At 42.1% G+C, this 19163-nt stretch overlaps 1 protein-coding gene across 1 annotated transcript in view; it reads right to left on the reverse strand.

The window, feature by feature from the left end:
* Nucleotides 1–384: 384 nt before the first annotated feature.
* The window catches only part of TMEM67 (transmembrane protein 67), a 64886-nt gene continuing 46107 nt past the window's right edge, over nt 385–19163 (reverse strand). The window contains exons 19-28 of the mRNA XM_066578406.1: nt 18130–18226; nt 17724–17857; nt 15840–15980; nt 15672–15752; nt 12300–12416; nt 10469–10585; nt 10282–10386; nt 2888–2990; nt 648–790; nt 385–552 (exon numbers count right to left, since the gene is read on the reverse strand). Of these exons, the coding sequence (XP_066434503.1) occupies nt 472–552; nt 648–790; nt 2888–2990; nt 10282–10386; nt 10469–10585; nt 12300–12416; nt 15672–15752; nt 15840–15980; nt 17724–17857; nt 18130–18226 (1119 nt within the window). The 3' untranslated portion in view covers nt 385–471. The remainder of the gene's footprint in view (nt 553–647; nt 791–2887; nt 2991–10281; nt 10387–10468; nt 10586–12299; nt 12417–15671; nt 15753–15839; nt 15981–17723; nt 17858–18129; nt 18227–19163) is intronic.

The raw sequence follows: 19163 nt of genomic DNA on the forward strand, positions 1-19163 counted from the left end.
ATTTGTCGAAAACTAATCCAGTCTGTGGCTTGGTGGAGCTTCGCCCGCTGATCCTGACACTATGACTTAGGGTATGTACATATTTGTGCTATTTGTTCCGTTGTGCAGCTCTGTCATAAGCTAAAAAAAACCCAAGCTGTTCGTCAATGTATTACCCACTATAACACAATAAAAGTTCTATAACATTTACTGTAAAGGGAGGAGTTAAAGTAACATCAGCAGAAGTGAATGTAATATTTAACATCCGATATAATTTATCAGTCTTTGCATCTTTCTAGTCAGTTAAAAACACGCCTCTTCAGTAATAAACACAAAGTACAAAATGATGGTTTCATATAAAATATACAATAAACCTAAAAGCCACAGAAATATAAAACATTTCAGTCCATTAAAAAAATATTTTTATTTGCAATATAAAAGTAATATTAGTAACAACAGTTACAGCCAATTACAGAAAGCTTCTGAGCATCTTTAGATCAAGAATCTTTCATCTATAAGGGTTTTCGATGCCAAGTTCCTCTGTCCTACAGCACCACGTATGCGCCGGAAACACTGGAGGGAAAAAATACATACAAATGTTTAATTGCAACATTAACATTTAGAAAACATTCAGAAAATTAAAAAATTTTACACAAAAGTGGACTTACTTCTTGTTGCAGATAGGTGAAAATGGCAGCCAGAACAAAGTTTTGCGACATGATATCAATGACACAGAAGAAGAGAGTGTCAAAGATGAGGAGTGTTGATTCATGACCATAGAAGAGGACATTACTGAACGAATGATTTTCATCTTCGGAGGAAAACAAATGGGTGAACATAACATTACATGTCTGGATAGATAACGTGCCTATGTTACTGTAGAACCTGCTGCTGATCATAATACAACCGTATGTCTGTACATATGAATGAATATGTAAACTTATCTTCAATGACATCCTAATATATTTTATGGGGCCATACGAGGAAGGTTTTGTTAAAAAGGGCAACTTCACTTCTCTCTAGTGCAGCCTTAAGCCTTGTTCACATTGTGTTTTTGGAGGCAGATTTTGCGCTGAAAGCCACGTCCTTGGGGCTATTTTGGATCCACATACAAATCAACAGCAGAATTGCAAGGCTCAGAGATTACTGCCGTGAATTATTGTAGGAGATCCGTATAAGAAAAATTCTACACAGATCTGCCAATTTTATTGCCATGTGAACATGCACTTAGGTGCATTTACACACAAAGATGATTGCTCAAAAGATGGCTTTTGAGCGATCATTTTGCATAAACTACTACTTGGCACTAATGCCTATTAGTACCAATTAGTAGTGTGTGAGCCTCTGGTAGCTGTATTCAGAGAAGAGATCACCCGCTGTTCTCTGAATAAATTCCCTTTGTTCTGCCATGGGGCTGACAGCTGAAACAATGTTATCAGTGCTCCCAGGGCAGAGCATAGCATGCGGTCCTTCTTATCAGCTGTTCTGCTGAAGGATGGATTTCATGCCGAACTGAAATTCATCATTCGGCAGAAAAGTGAAAGATGGGCACATTTACATGCAACGATTATTGCTCAAAAGATGGATTTTGAGCAAATTTTGAGCGATAATTGTTGTGTTTAAATGGGCCATTAGGCTTCCGACCTGTAACGTTAAGTAACCTCAGCAACAGTTGTGCCGTATAAACACGGCAACCAACCTGGTGACGAACATGAATTCATTCACTTGTCGCTTTGCTTCAGCTCATCTACAAAGAGTCGCTGGTTTATTACTTTTCATTTGGTGTAAGCAGGTAATCGTTGTTATTCACCAACTAGCCAACAGCTTTGCATGGAGGTGTGTGCTTGTTTGGCATACACCTCCCATCGGATTCTGATTGGCTCCCACATTTTTTTGAACATTTTGATCTCCTATTTAATGCTCATTGGCTCCCGTAGATATATAAATACATGTGAGTGATCCTCAACTGAACAGTCCCTGCTGGTCTTCAAAATAACACTTACTGCTACGGTCTTTGGTTGGTTTTGGTCTTCAAAGATACACTCACTGCTGACTTCTCTTGCTGGTATGGCCTTTGATGGAACACTTTGTGCCGTTGTCTCTTGCACAAGTGAATGTTCACTTGAAGACAGCTTGCATGTAGTTATGTGCATGTTCAGTGGACTCGGTAACCAATGAGTGTGCATTGGGTATGGGTCAAAATTTCAAATACACACATGCGTAAGAACCTTGCGCCCCCTAACTTTGCTCAGCGATTGTGAAATTTTTATCCACTTATTGTTCAATGACTTTGTGTAAAACACACAAATAGCAGTTGTTTGTACGCCTCAGTGACTATTGTGAGCAACTATTCAGACAATAGTTGTTCTGTGTACAACCACAAGGGTGCATTCACACAAGGTGTATGTGTATCTTGGTCTGTGAATACGCAGCACATTCAGTGGCCAAAATACGCTATTGCCTTGTGTTTTTCTGCCTATCGGCAGTATTTTTGCTCATGAGATCGCATTGATTTTGTGTGTAAATACCCTGTGAATGTACAGGTTTCCTGCATATTTCAAGTGTATTTACACACGCCCATTGTTTTTAATGGGCTTTTATGGTACGTAATACGCACAAAGACAGCACATGACGTGTATTTTTTCACGTGACTGCACATGTCAATCAATGGGTTCTATTCACTACGTATTATGTGTACAAAAGCTGTGCGCTAAATACGCTGCACAAATGCACTCATGTAAATGAGCTCTTACTGTGTGACTGTGATAGTCAATTAAGTTAGAAGGAGGGGACCACATGGTAGTACCCCGGCCCACCCCCTCACAGTTGGAGGAGGCAGCACCATTCTAGGTAGCATCCTCATCCATCTAGTCCTTGTTGCATCCCTGCAATGAATAAAATTCAGTACCATTGTAAAAGATACTTCTGTCCATTGGCTCCATGAATTCCATGCTGAGTATTCGTTCCAGAAGAAGCTTGTCCTTCACAAAGTAATCCATGTCTTTAAAAGCCTGAAATAAGTGCAAGAAAGACAAACGTGAGCTCCTCTTCAGTTTTGCTTTAGCTACATGCGAGACTGTTTTAACAATTATAATTTTTAATAACAATGTATTTGGTCATCAAAGTGCTAACGACCACTTGTCCGTGAGTCCGTGTGTGCTGTGTGAGTTACATGCAGAGCCTGACAGCAGCCGCAAATGTGAACAACACCTATGGCACAAATGCTTTATAGATGTGAGTCAGACCTGTAGGACACTAAATGTCAGGAGAACATGGATGCCATTACTTCGATTTGCCTCAGGAGTTTATGGGAGTTAATTAAAAAGCAAGAGCAGGGGGCGGAGCCTGGCCGGAGATGTAGATAGTCGCATCTCAGAGTAGCTCCTGCAAGATCCGACATTCCCATCCTGTTAACGGGACCCAGAGACGCCGAAAGGCAATCAAAAAGCAGCGGAGGCACAGTAGCAAGCTCCGGAGACAGAACAGACAGCAGCAGAGTTAATGGTGCGAGGCAAGGAGCGGGGGAAGGCAGATGAAGCCGGCGGCAGGCAGAAACAACATGGCGCCGGAGGGAGGGAGCCGAGAACGCTCATACCGCGGCCCAGCACAAACAGTGCAGACACAGCACGTAAACTGGCAAGGTATGCCAGGGAGGAGGGGGGCAGAAAACAGGACTCCATAAGCCCTAAACAACAGAGGGGAGAGCGGGAGAGCCCACAGAGAAGCACACAAACGGAGGGAGCAGGAGGGGAGGAAGAAACTGCAGACACAGTACATGCAGAAAGTGAAAGTCAAAAGGAAAGAGCAGACAAAGCAAACACAACAACGGACCCTGCTAAACACAGCAAGGACAAGGAAAAACAAAATAGTCTACATGCTGTACAAGATCATGCTGGAAATAAGCAGGAAGTCACAAGTCAGGCAGACAACCCCAACTACAAAAATAAAGGTGCAAACAGTGTCAATCCAGACGAACACTACACAGAAGACAGCATGAATAATGCAAGCAGCCCAGGCATATGCACGCACAGCGCAAATCATACAGACACCTCAGAAAGCACTATACGAGACACCTCCCAAAGTGCAGAAGATGCCGCCAAAAAAGATCAAAGGCAGGAGGACGAAAGGTGCGCCAGGGAGCCTACGTTGAAAGAAATATTCAGCGAAATCACTAAAGGCAACGCATCACTGAACAACCTTAATATGCAGATGGGGGCGATGCAAAGTAATGTAAACCTGCTACGGCAAGATATGAGGAAAATATCAGAGCGTCTGACAGAAACTGAACAACGTATAAGCGACGTAGAAGACGCAATACAGCCGATGCAGCGAGACGTGGAAAAAAATCTGCATGACATACAATATCTACAGAACAAGGTAGACGACCTAGAAAATAGGTCAAGAAGGAACAACGTGCGGATTGTGGGCCTCCCAGAAAAGACGGAAGGAAGAAACCCTGCAGAATTTTTTGAAACATGGCTGCCCGAACTGTTCGGAAGAAACACTCTAACTGCAATGTTTGCAGTCGAAAGAGCCCACCGTGTACCGACACGACCCCTCCCCCCGGGGGCTCCAGCCAGACCGATACTCATCAAAGTACTGCATTACAGAGACCGTGATACCATACTCCAAAAGGCCCGCGAAAAGGGTGAAATCCAATATAATGGCGTGAAAGTCTCCTTCTATCCAGATTTCTCCACGGAAATACAAAAGAAGCGAGCAACATTTGTAGAAATAAAAAGACGTCTGCGAAACCTACAAGTGCCCTACGGGATGCTGTACCCGGCTAAACTGAGAGTGGCGGCGCTGGGCACGACACAATTCTTTGAAAACCCAAAAGATGCAGGTGCCTGGATAGATCAAAATGAAGAACAGATTCGGAGGGGAAGATCGCCGCGCAAGACACCATGAAGAGGCTGCACCTAAAGAAACGTTCATGCAAAGGGAACCGAAAATTTCTGAAAGGAGCTCCTGGGACGACAGGATGCATCGCGTAGGAGAATGGAGGACTGGTACCCCGATCCGATGAGACAACGGATCAGTGAGTTACATGTTGGGGGTGTCTGTTGTTTGGTCTCTCTCTCGCATATTAGGGGAATATTAGATAAGATACAGTTAAAAGGGATAAGGTTAAACGATAGAAAAATGATTCAGGGTGGGATAAGGGGAAGAAATGTCAACGTAAATGTACAAATGATAAATGTGTTGCAAATAACGAAAATATGTATAGTAAATGTGGATAAATGTCTGTACTGGGGGATGTGGGGGACCAAACCAAAATGTTACTGGAGAAGCCCTATGCGGAGAACAAACAGTAATACACATACACATATACGGGGCGACACGGGCGAGACACAAATACAGAGATGGGGACCCTCCCAGTGCGACTCACTCATAAAAACAAAAAGGGGTGGAGGCGCCCAGAAAATAATAACCCTGCGGAAAACAAAAAACAAGGAAAATGGGTAGTAGGATAAGGGTCGTATCGTGGAACGTGAGAGGTATGAGTGACCAGACAAAACGATCAGCAGTACTGCAAGTCATCAAGGAACAAGGCCCGGCTATTATATGCTTGCAGGAAACACATTTATCAAAAGAAAATACGGACACGTTCAAAATAGGGGGGATGGGTCAGAGCTTCCACTCCACACACACCAGGTACTCCAGGGGGGTCAGCATAGTGATACACAGAAATATACTGTTTAAATGTCTCTCACGAAAAATTGACCCAGAAGGCCGCTTTATATGCCTACACTGCAGAATCTACAACTACACATGCATTATAGCTTCAGTATATATCCCGCCACCATATAATAACATGATAATGAGGCAAGTTATAGGTTTCATAACAGATAAACCGGACATTCCAGTCCTTATCATAGGCGACTTTAATTCGGTCATTAACCCTGCACAGGACAGACTAAGGGCAGGAAACGCAAACGAAGAAAGGAACCTGACACCACTAGGTAAACTAATAAACGAGATATCATTGATAGACATATGGAGAACACGGCACCCCACAAACAAACAATACTCCTGCTACTCATCCACATACCAATGCTTATCTAGAATAGACCTAGCGGTAGGGAATATTCAGATATATAGAGATATAACCTCGATAGAATATCTACCAAGAGTTGTTTCTGACCACTCCATCCTACGTCTGGACATACAGCACAGTAACACTGTGAGTCATTCCCAAAAAAGATGGAATCTGAACTCGCACTGGCTAAACATATTAAACAAGGAAATAGTGAAAAAAACACTAGAGGAATACTTCATATTAAATAAGGATACCACAAGTATGACGATTTGCTGGGAGGCCATGAAGGCATATATGAGGGGGGTATACATACAGCAAATCACACAGGCAAAAAAAGGACATAGAGAAAGAGGGCAAAAAATACGTGACAAACTAAAAGAATCGGAAGAAAACTATATAAAAGAGAAAACTATAACAACACTCAACCTATGGAAACAGGCCCAAGAGGCCCTTAATAAATACGTCCTAGAAACGGCAGCCACTAAAAATGGGTTCAGGAAACAGACATATTATGAGGAGGGAGAAAAAACGGGACATATGCTGGCAGTTATAGCCCGAGCACAAACCAGCCCCACATACATCATTGAACTAAAAGACGCACAAGGCGAGATAGTCAGGGACGCAACATCCATAAGAGAGATTGCACGGGAATTTTACTCCTCTCTGTATTCCTCGAAACTGGAAAAAACGGTAGAACAAATCGAGGAATACTTGGCGGATATAAGAACACATAAATTGACGGAGGAACAGAGAGAGTTTCTAGATGCACCAATAGACTTGGAGGAGATGCAAGAGGCAGTAAAAGATATGCAAAATAACAAGGCCCCAGGGGAGGATGGTTTCCCAATAGAATTTTACAAACAACATGCAGACACTTTATTACCACAACTCCTGGAGACATGGGCGGGGGCGGAAAAGGAAGGGGAACTACCACAAACAATGCGAAAAGCAAAAATAATAATTCTGTTAAAACCAGAAAAAAAACCCCTGTTGATGGACTCGTATAGGCCGATATCGCTGTTAAACGCGGATGTCAAAATTATAGCAAAAGTTTTAGCCAAGCGGCTATCACAAGTGGCATCCACCTTGGTGCATCCAGACCAGAGTGGGTTTATACCAGCAAGATCAACGGCAACGAACATCCGTAGAGTATTTCTAAACCTACAAATACCCGTAGATAATACCGGAGACAGAATCATATGCTCACTGGACGCGGCCAAGGCGTTTGATAGCGTTGAGTGGCAATACCTGTGGAAGGTACTAGAAAAAATGGGCTGTGGCCCAATATTTGTGAGACGAGTAAAACTCCTATATGCTAGAGCGGAGGCGGATGTGTCCATCAACGGGGGGTCATCAGAAACATTCCCACTACATAGAGGGACAAGGCAGGGATGCCCACTATCGCCACTCCTGTTTGCACTTGCAATAGAGCCCCTAGCATGCAAAATTCGGTCACACCAGGAAATAGTGGGATTCATAAGAGGAAACATGGAGGAGAAAATCGCTTTGTATGCAGACGACATGTTATTATTTTTAGGGGACAGGGAAAAATCTTTAGAAACCACGATGCAAACAATAAAAGAATTTGGAGCCTTCTCAGGACTCGCTATCAATTGGACCAAATCCGAAATACTATCAATAGACACCCCAGACATGCAAGTTGCCAACAGAGAATTAACCCTGAAATGCACCCCAACAATTAAATATCTGGGAGTTAAAATTACGAAAGAGGTCAGCGAGTACGGGAAAATAAACCTGGAACCACTTATGGAAAAATGGAAACAAAAACTTCACATATGGAAAAAACTACCCATGACAATCATAGGAAGAGTGAATCTTATAAAAATGATATGGATGCCCCAATTACTGTATCTAATACACAACTCCCCACACTGGATAACACAAAAATTTTTCCACAAGGCCAAGGGACTGTTTAGAGAACTCATATGGGGAGGGAAGACACCTAGGATAAAATTAGAACTGCTATACAATTCAAAAGAAAAGGGAGGATTAGCCTTGCCCAATCCGTTCTCGTACTTCATGGCCTCCCAGCTGCAACATCTCAGGGGATGGGAGACAGAAGAAACACACGACGCTAGTTTCAGAATCCTTAAAAATCTCTTTAACGGATCACATTTGTTTGAAACACTGGAACGTGGAGCGTTTAAAAAAAACCGTCAAAGTGCCCCCACGCTATTATTGATACATAAAATATGGTGGAAGACCAGAAACATGCTTGATATAAAAAACTGCACACAACATACCCCCATATGGAATAACCCGCACCTGCCAGAAATCAACAAGCTAAAAGGATTCCAAGGGTGGAAAGACAGGGGAGTTAGGAGAATGGACCAGATACTGGAGGGGGGGGAACTAAAAACCTTCGAGCAGTTAAGGCAAAACCACGACATCCCCAATAGTGACTTTTACAAATATCTGCAACTTAGACACGCTATACAAGCGGAAAAAAACACGGCGGAAATAACAATGGTAATAAATATAGTAGCGGACATAATAGGAAAAGCCACCACCACAGCGGGGAAAATATCTGTACTATATTCCCATATACAGGACACGGTCAATGCACACAACCCGTTATCAACAAGAGCAAAATGGGAGGCAGACATAGGGCCCATTGAGGAGTCGCACTGGGAGGAAATCCTACAAATGACACCCAAGCTATCTCTGAGCGAATCACACAGAGTCTCACAAATATTTCTAATACACAGAGTGTACGGCACCCCGGCCTTCTTACACAATATAGGAATGAGAACCTCCCCGATATGTGTAAGGTGCAAAACCCACACGGCGGACCTAATCCACATGCTATGGCGATGTCCGAAATTGCACAGATATTGGATGGGAATAAGAAATGCAATTAACGCGGCATTTGGCATATGTATGGACTTTACACCATACGTGTGCATTCTGGGATACATACAGGATCTAACATTAGATGATCATGAAAAACTAGCGGTAGCCAGACTATTGTATATAGCCAGAAAAACAATAGCCCAGCGCTGGTTGGACGAAGAACCACCCACGCTGGGAGAATTCAAAAATAAGGTCAACCAAATTTTACCGTGGGAAAGGAGTATTTACACTAAGCGTAAGACCAGTCAAAAATATCAGGACATATGGCTGAGATGGATACACTCCCAGAGCAGTAATGTTGGATCAAATACATAGGGAGTGGTGAGCCGTGTGGGGAGGCACCAGTAAACCGGGGATTTACTAAGACATAACAACGTATGTAATGGATATATATAAAGTTTATTGGGAAATGTAGAACAAATTACAGACTCGATATACAATAAAATAAAGTGGTAAGGAGTAATAGGGAAAAGTTAAGAAAGGAGGGATTGGAGAGAGAGAGACCGGGCAACGGGCAAAAGAAATATGACCCCCCCTCGAATGCAACAAAAAATCTAACCCTGAATCAATAAAAGAAAACAGCAAGAAGATAAGCAACACGAAGACCAAAGAAGAAAACAAATATACGTTACAAGAACTGTTATTATTGTTTACAACACAACACTGTGTTCATTCAGAGACAGTTTACCCAAAGAACAGAACGTTGAGAGAGAGATCTTAGGGGGGATGGGGGAGGGAGGGGGGTGAGGGGAAGGGGGTGGGTGAGAGGGGGAGGGGGAGGGAGGGAGGGGAAACCAAAGATTTGTTAAAAAAAATGTTTTAAAATATGCAAAAGGTGAAAAAGTTTAATAAAAAATACTTTAATTAAAAAAAAAGCAAGAGCAGCGTTGGGTGGGGTGGGGATGGGGGGGTAGAGCTTTTACATTGACTTGTGACGATCACAGGTCACCAAAAGGGGATCATATCTCGAAAAAGATACTTAGACTGAATTAAAGATACTTGATCAAATTTATAACATTATGAATGCGAAACATAATAACATAGTTTGTAAGACTGAAAAAACACACATGTCCATCCAGTTCTGCCTGTTATCCTGCAATGTTGATCTAGAGGAAGGCAACCCCCCTAATGACATAGAAGTCAATTTTCTCCATTTCAGGGAAAAAAATCCTTCTCGACTCCAATCTGGCAATCAGAGTAATCCCTGGATCACCAATACTTTTGAAAAAACCTAGTGACTATGACATATAATATTGTTACATTCAAGAAAGAAGACTAAGCCGCTTTTAAATTATGTGAATAATCTATATATATATATATTTATATTATATATGTAGACATACACACACTGTTTGTGTTTATAACTAGTACGACATGATACAAACATGATCAATGAAGGAACTCAGGAACTTGTTCATGGTGTGATAGGCTTTTGTACTCTGTTCTGATATACTTGTAGAACTGTGTAAAAATCGAGAAGGTCCACGATTCTGCAATTAAAAAGACACAAAGAATAAATGTTTTATTGCAAATCTAATTTTTCTCATCGCAGAAGTGTTCTATCTTACTAACCTTTAGAAAATTATCATGGATGCGATCAAACTGTGCTCTAGTCCGGCTGGAAATAGACATCTGAAATGTCTGAATATCCGTGTTTGGCTGTAACCCTCGTTGGCTGCACATATTCTCCTAACACAGAGACGTAAAAATCCTAATTACATCTTTTATCTCACAATAATATTATTGTAAGCTTTCAAGTGACTTGTCATATAGCAAGGGAGAATGATAGAAACACAACCACATAAATGCCAAATGGCTGTGTAGGTAAGAGACCAGTTTCTCAATAATCATTATCCAAGAGAGTCTTTTTTCAAGGAACTAGCAAGAACTATCCTGGCATCAAGAATGCATATCAAGATTTGTCTATGGGTGAATAGAACCTCCATAGAACCTTCCAATGGGACTTTAGGAAATTTACAACATATGAGGGAAGTCCTCTCACAACTGTAGACGCAAAAGCATAGAGCAAGATCCACAAGAAAAATATGAAAGAGCCTTTGGGGAGTCAGATACTGTCTCAATTACATTGTTTTAGATAATAAACTTAATGGATCACTAATAAGTATCTTACTCCATGATAGTTCAAGTGAGCAATGCCTCATACCAATAAACAAGATTGCAGGATGATTTGATTATTGCTAATGGAGTAACAAGGATTTCTTAATGGTGTTGTCCCAACTAGAGAATCTCTTCTAGGATTGTGGCTGTCAAGTCGATCAGGTTGTCACTGCAGCTTGGACTCTTCTAGCTCCATGCTACCACTGAAGGGAAATATGGTATTACATGGCTCGCATAAAACTGAATGGATGAACATGTAATACATGGTTGCATCAAGTCTCAGAGGGGAATCTACTCTTTTCAAAGTTTATAGAGTAAGCTGGACATCCATGATCTAACAACCATACTAAACCTAACAATCTGTCTTCTCTATATCTGTTGTACCGCAAAATACAGACTAAACTTGTCGCATTAAAGGACTTTTTCCACCAGGTAATTAGTGTTTTCTCACCTATTCACAAGACCATGAGCGTGGTTTTTAGCGAAAAAATATGTTGCACCCCGGAAATCCCTCGCTCGACTTAAATCCTCTGAATTGACTTCTAATGCCTACATAAGGGGAACCTGTAAGCTTTTCGCAGTGTTGGCTGCTGCAAAAATTCCTCCCCCTCCCTTTTTTCCCCCTGCTCTCATAGGAGTCTATGGGACCCGTCAGCGTATATTGGTCAAAAGATAGCTGCAGAACTATCTTCTTGCCCAACGTATATGCATCGGCGCGTATTTTGGTCGCGTATGTTCCTATTTTTCACGGTTCCACTTTTTTATGCGCCGTATATTTGCCGGTGTGAACGGATGCATTGGAAAACAATGCTTCACATCGGTAGCGTATATACAGCCGGGCGTGAAAAGGTAGAGTATATGCGCCCATGTGAAAGAGCCCTAACAGAGGTAGACAAGTGCTGTACTCAGCTATCTCCATCAGTTCCAAAGTCTTTGAGTGGAGCAGTAGGACACATCTGTTCCACAGCTGCATTCCAACTCCTTCACAATGGTGACTCAAGACTCCTTTTATACTGATTGGTGAGTGTCCCAGCAATCATATCCTTATCACCTTTACTGTTGATAGGTGATACCTTTCTTTTTTTTAGATAACCCCTTTAGAAGTTCTGAGACCCACCAGATAAAAGAGTGTGACTATGAATATGAACTTTTGAATATGTTTATGTTAATATACTGAGGACTTTGGGTGAAACCCGTTAATGGGTTTTGATGGTCCTAGTATAACCCTAATTGTCTATTATTTTATACATTGTGGCACAAATACAGTATAATGCAACATAATTACCGCTTCTCTTTTTAAATTCAAATTCATCTCCTCCATGTTTGTATCTGCGTGTCCATGGACTGAGCGGCCGTGGATGTAGTATCCATAGCATCTGTGAGACAGTATGAACACTGAGACCTGTAAAAATGACATTAGTTTGGGGGTTACTGAACACTGTAATGCATTGCCCTGTCAGTTTATATGCTCAGCTACATCCTAGCCCCACAATTACAATGTATCTCTAATTTCAGTTCCCTTTACAAATTAGCATGTAAAATAATAAAGACTAACAGTTCACGACGTATCTTGGTTGCTTCTCTCTTCTCTCCCTCAAGTTTTATGGTGAAATGTTAGACAATGTGAAAAACTGCAGGGTAGGCCAAACCCTTTCTAGACTATTGTTAAATATCTCAGTTCTTTATTGTTAAAGGCGTTTTGCAAGGAAATATCATTGATGACCTAAAATTAGGATAGGTCATCAATAGAGATGAGCGAGCGTACTCGGAAAAGCACTACTCGCTCGAGTAATTTGCTTTATCCGAGTATCGCTGTGCTCGTCCCTGAAGATTCGGGTGCCGGCACGGAGCGGGGAGCTGCAGGGGAGAGCGGGGAGGAACGGAGGTAAGATCTTTCTCTCCCTCTCTCCCGCCCGCTCTCCCCTGCTCCCCGCTGCGACTCACCTGTCAGCCGCAGCGGCACCCGAATCTTCAGGGACGAGCACAGCGATACTCGGATAAAGCAAATTACTCGAGCGAGTAGTGCTTTTCCGAGTACGCTCGCTCATCTCTAGTCATCAATGATCGATCGGCTGGGGTCAGCTGCTAGGAGCCCATGCCAATCAGCTGATCGGATGCTCGCTGTCAGCGCTGCAATACACAGGGTTACATACAGAGCAGAAGCTACTGTTCCGACCCCCGTACAGTCACTGCCGCAATACACAGGGGTACAGAGCAGGGGAGTAGCTGGTGCTTGTAATTGCAGGTGTAGCTCTCACTAAAATCAACGGGAGCGGCACCTGCAGCTTCTGCTCTGTATCCCTGTGTATTGTGGCGCTAACAGCGGGCACCTAATCAGTTGGGGTCTCAAGCGGCAGACCCCAGCTGATCAACTATTGATGACATATCCAGAGGTATTTGCCTGGAGAACCCTTTTAATTATTATTTCTATGTACTGATGATAATCTGTCCCATTAGTTAGAACAGTTATTGATGAAAATTGTTCTCTCCCGTTAAAGGGGTGTTCTGAAAACTGGGAAGAATTTTCAAAATAACCCCATTTCCTCCCCTTCCTACCAATCCCTCCCACTTTTTCCTCCCCGTCAGTTTTTCCTCAGTTTCTTCTCTACCTTTAGATAAGTGAAAAAAATGTTGGTTTTATTCAATTGTAATGTGTATGCAAGATGCCAATTAGAGATGAGCGAGCATACTTGCTAAGGGCAATTACTCGAGTGAGAATTGCCCTTAGGGAGTACCTGCCCGCTCGGAAGAAAAGACTCGGCTGCCGGCGCGGGGGAGCGGTGAGTTGCGGGAGTGAGCAGGAGGGAGCAGGGGGCAGAGAGGGAGAGAGAGATCTCCTCTCCATTCCTCCCCGCTCTCCCCCGCCGCTCCCCGCCCCCTGCCGGCACCCGAATGTTTTCTTCAGAGTGGGCCGGTACTCTCTAAGGGCAATGCTCGCTCGAGTAATTGCCCTTAGCGAGTATGCTCGCTCATCTCTAATGCTATTGTATCCATGAGTACTATATGAAGAAAAATGTATTGCATCTGTGAATGAGACTTTCAATAAAAACACAGTTTACAAAAAAAAAAATTCAAAATTTTCCTAACGTTTCCATTTATTGCCATTATTCCAAACATCCATCTAAATTATCAAACTGAACTTCAGTACCTTTTTTTGCTGACCTGCGCCACCCTTACATTCCAGCCAGGTACAGATGTCCACATGATTATTGAAAATTGTTTCTGGGAGTGCAAAAACAACATCTCCCATAATGCACCATTGCTAGTTACTAACAAGTGCACATTCATGGGTACAAACTGTGTGGTCATTACAGAATTTGTAGGCTCTGAGCAAGCCTGACCAGTAATACAGCGGAGTGTACAGGTAGCCGTCAAACAATGTAGAAGTACGAAGGGGGGGGGGGGGGAGGGGAAGACCACAGGTAAAGCAATATCGCTGCTGCTTTGTAAAGCAAGTTATAACATTATTCTGCAAAATTACGTGTTATCGCCTTATGAAGCATATACGTTGCCCTTTGAATTGTTGGAATATCCCTTTAAGATAAATACTACAATTTATTTCATCATAATCTGTAAAAAGTATATATGATGCGCTATAAATGCACATTATGTTCATGGGTAATATTGTCCTTATCACTGAGAATATCAATTTGTATACGGCCTTTTTGCAATGTTCGGTTTGCAAATAAAAATAGAACAAGGATATTGGGGGAAAATTGTTACATTTATGACCAGATAAAGCAAGCGCAATGGTGCAAATACCCCAGTAGTGTAGCCAGATGATGTATAAGAGACCGTTAATGGTAATAGTAGTGAATTCTGGTGATACCCCCAACTGTACTTAGAGAAGTGACCTGCCACAACAGGACTATCATAGTGAATCCTGAAAATGAAGGGGTAGCATATACAAGGTGATTTTGTTGCTAGAAAACCCAAATATTCCTCAATAGCCTTTTAATTTTTTGTCTGGTTCCCTATGAAAATTAACATTTATTTACTTTGTATGTTGCAAAACAAATTCTGCCTAGAGCAAATGCTGTAAAATATATATGCCAGCAAAACATATAGAATAGAACCCATTGATTTCAACGGGTTTGTTCTTATGAGCATGTTTTGCGTGCTTTATCTTTCTGCGTCTTGCACAGCAAAGGCCCCCATGGACGTCTATGGGAAGTGCACAAATATGTAAGGAGATGCGTGAAACACTGCACAAAACCGCAAGAACAAAAAGAACACATCTAGACCTTATTAGTTAAATAGCCTTTTAAGCCATGGAAGAGGTTTGTCACACGCGTGTGAACTGGCTGTGCATGCGCAAAAAGTACAGCAATATGCACAGACACAGGCGCAATTCAACCTTATCCATGCACAAATACATTGTGCTGAAGCGAGCGTTTTTGCGCATACGCTTGTGTGAAGCTGCCCTAAAGGTCCAAGGAAACGCAGAACAGAAGGAATTTAGAAGTCCGTACAGCTGACAATTGTACTGTTCAACAGACGAACAGTAAAATATATTAGAAATACACAATTAGAATTGTTCTATGAAGATAAATGCCAGAACCAGAATAGGAATCTCTGTTATGTCGCTGAACAAGTATTGGCGTGGGAACATAAGAAGCTACTAAATGATGATAACCAATAACCTGCGGTAACTTACATTACTCATGGAACACAAATCAACAAACTGCCGGATTTTATCTTCCACAAATCTTTCATATATCCCAGAGAAGAAGAGAATCTGAGGATACAAAATTATTTATTTACTGTTTGAGTTATAAATTTCCCATTTTGTAAGGTAAAGGGTTCCTTCACTATATAGTCATACCTGTAAACAACCAAGAGCAAGCCACAAGGCAGCAGCCACACCGTATCGCAGAATGCGGCTGGACGGGGCGATGTAATCCTGCATATCTCTGGAGAGACTGGAAGAAGGGTCCCGCAATGCTAGGTTTTCAAAGCCAAAAATCTGAAAAGCAACAGGTCATTATAATATGATTATTAAGGCCTCGGCCAGACGAGCGTTTTTTTTGCGCACCTATGTGCGCAAAAAAAAAAAAAGCTCGTCTAACTGGGTCCAAAAGCGGTAACGCTCTTATTGGATTCTCAACAAGTTTTTTTTCCCCCAGGGACTTTCTCTAACCTTGACCTTGCTCTGTGGGCGTGCAACACATAGTAGGACTATAGAAATGACAAACATGCATTCACCGGACACGTACTGTACATGCAGACATACAATAGTTTACTTTGAAGGAGTTATTCAACTTCTTCCTGTTTTGCTGCAAGAAGCAGACAGCTTCGTACATTACGTAGTGGCCTGAGTTGGTTTAAGCTGAGTTGGTTTAAGCTGAGTCCCATTGAAGTAAATGGGACTCAGCCTAAGATACCAGACCGGAGCACTGTGCAATGTTCGGCTCTGTGGGACAATACCTTTAAAGGGAACCTGCGTGTTGTATGTAAATTGCATCTTGGACTCTCTGGTGCAGAGATGGAGCCATGCAGAGTCATATCTGTTATCACACCCATGCCTCTGTGACTGACATCCCTTTGGACATTTAAACTAAGCAGTAGCTGCTCAGGCAGGTGTCAGTCAAGGAGGAATGGCCATGATAAGAGATATGAATCAATGATTCTAATATGCAATTTACATGCTGATAATAAAATGACCCTCTGGCATGTTTGTGGCTTTCTTCCATGGGTCCACCAGTTCTCTTCAGTGTTCTAGGGTGGCTGCAGCACTTATCTGACTACCTGATGCACTATGTACATTGGCAATACATCGGTAATCTAAAGCACTACACTTGCTCTCTGATTGACCAGCTGTGCTCATGTGATCAACCAGAGAGTAGCATGTACTTTCTTAGTAGTAGTAGTAGTGGTAAGGAGTAGGTGGTTGATAATTAAATAGATGGACTTACTCAGGATTGGGTTAGACCGCAAACCCCAGGTAGGTCCCTTTTCTAAAGTATTTGGAATTTGATCATGATTTATATCCTAGAGCACTATCCCATATAACTATGTAATTTCTAAGGCTACTGATGCAGAGTGTGCACCAAGCAGTGAAAGGAGTGCTGCAGCCATCTTGCAAGACTAAAGTGGGGTCCAGGAACTAGGGGGGCTACAATTGGAGTTCTGCAAAACACAAAAGTAGACAATAAGTAAAGACCCGCTTTGTGAGATAGAACAATCTGTCAATGCAGATGCTCACCTGGGTCTGCTGTGTACAACACAACAATAGATTCACTCCTTACAATGTGGTTGCTGCCTGCTATGCTGGGATGGCTTGAAGAGCTCAGGAGATTCATCAGAGATGCCAACCAGATAGAGGACACAGAGGATAAACAGGTAAATACCACGGGCAGGTAAGTATAAATTTTCTTTATAAGGCTGGAGACAGGAATCAAAGCATTTTGGAACAGTACTGGCCCATTTGTCAGGCAAGTCAAAAAGGAGCTGTTGGGGTGTCGAAAAGTATTGATTCCTATCTCCAACCTAGCCATGGTGTGCACCAGTTGATCCTTTGTGGCCTCTATCCGGTTGGCAATTGGAGTTCAACTGGTAAGATATGTCTCCAGCACAGGAGGGTTGGTTTAAATTGTATGTTTCTGAGTGATCAATGGGGGATATTAACAATGGCATGTCGTAAATGTATTCCACTAGTTTAGACACTAAAAATGTATTCTACTATAGAAAGAAGATTTCACGGGGTCACCTTAAGAAAGAAGAGGACAAGAACAACTTGAAAGAGAGGATTGATTCTGCGCACAGTCTGGATTTCATTCCATTCATTTGCTATGAAGAACGTTCTCCAAATGCTCACTGGAAATATGCCACCTTTTCCACCACCTACCAAGATAACAAAATACAAAGTATACAGTCCATTATCCCTACAATTTATCAACACCACAACCTTTCAGACACTATAGTCACATCACATGGAAATATATGGAATTTGGACCAAGCCAATGTCATTTCATTTATGGTTTAGGTAGAAATGCTCTAAAAAAAATTCCTTTGGTCCATTAAAGTGTGTAAGTTATGTTTCCTTTTTCTCTAAGAAAGCAGCAGCAGACAATTTGGATGTCTTTCCTTGTCCCTAATACAGCTATGGTACTCACCTTCAGATTTTAAGGGTTTGCTTTTTGGTCTCTCCCAGTCAATGAAGAAAATATGGATGGAAAGCTGTGAGAAGAGGATGTGCAGGAACTGTAGTGCCTGGAATGTAGGGTACAGAATATCATGCAAATATGTCATCCATCTCAATGATTTATCATAGGGTTATCCAGCTCAATCACTATAGGCATCCCTACAGGTTTGTTTACAATATCTAATAATATGGCCTTCCCTACCCGTATAGAACGGACACAGCCTATTCCTGTTATTTTTTTTTTTACTGTTATTAATTTTTGTAATCCTCTAAAATAAAATCATCCGCAGAGGCGTAACTTGAAGCTTCTGGGTCTCAGTGCAAAATCTGTAACAAGGCCCTCAACTATAATGCTTTATACATAGCACTGGGCTCCCTATATGGAGAAGAGAGACCTTATGGGCCCCCTAAGGCTTGTGGGCTAGGGTGCAACCGCATCCCCTATAGTTACGCCAGTGCCCTGGAGTCCTCATTTAATGGCGCATTAAAAGAAAAAACTCCAAGCAACAATTCCTTAATTTTATCTGTCCTTGGAGAGTCTGAGTAATAACTATAGTGAGAGCTATTACAGCTTTCACAGGAGTTGTCACACAACTTTTTCAGGTTCCTGAAAAGAAAAGTTGCTCAGTTAAACAACAATAATGGCATCTAGAGGAGCCAAGGTAATTCATTATCAGCTGTCATTCAGCTTTATCATAGCTATAACTAATAAATGGCTGACCAGAGATATCAACAGCTTCTCCTTCATTGTCCATATAAGCATCTACGGTGTGTGCTGCAGACTGTCACACTCATTGTCTTTTTACACGGACAGATCTGCTTGTGCTGAGAACCACTAACTAACAATGATGGTCGGCACTCATTACCTGCGTGTATATGGGTAGATTATCAGCCTTTCATCATCTGTCCCAATTGTCGAATGAACGAGTATTCAAAGGAACGCTCAGGCCCAATAATCGGGCCATGTAAAAAGACCAATAGTCCCATTCAAGAGACTGGGGCATG

Source organism: Eleutherodactylus coqui, chromosome 9, assembly GCF_035609145.1.
Source record: "Eleutherodactylus coqui strain aEleCoq1 chromosome 9, aEleCoq1.hap1, whole genome shotgun sequence".
Classification (NCBI taxonomy): domain Eukaryota; kingdom Metazoa; phylum Chordata; class Amphibia; order Anura; family Eleutherodactylidae; genus Eleutherodactylus; species Eleutherodactylus coqui.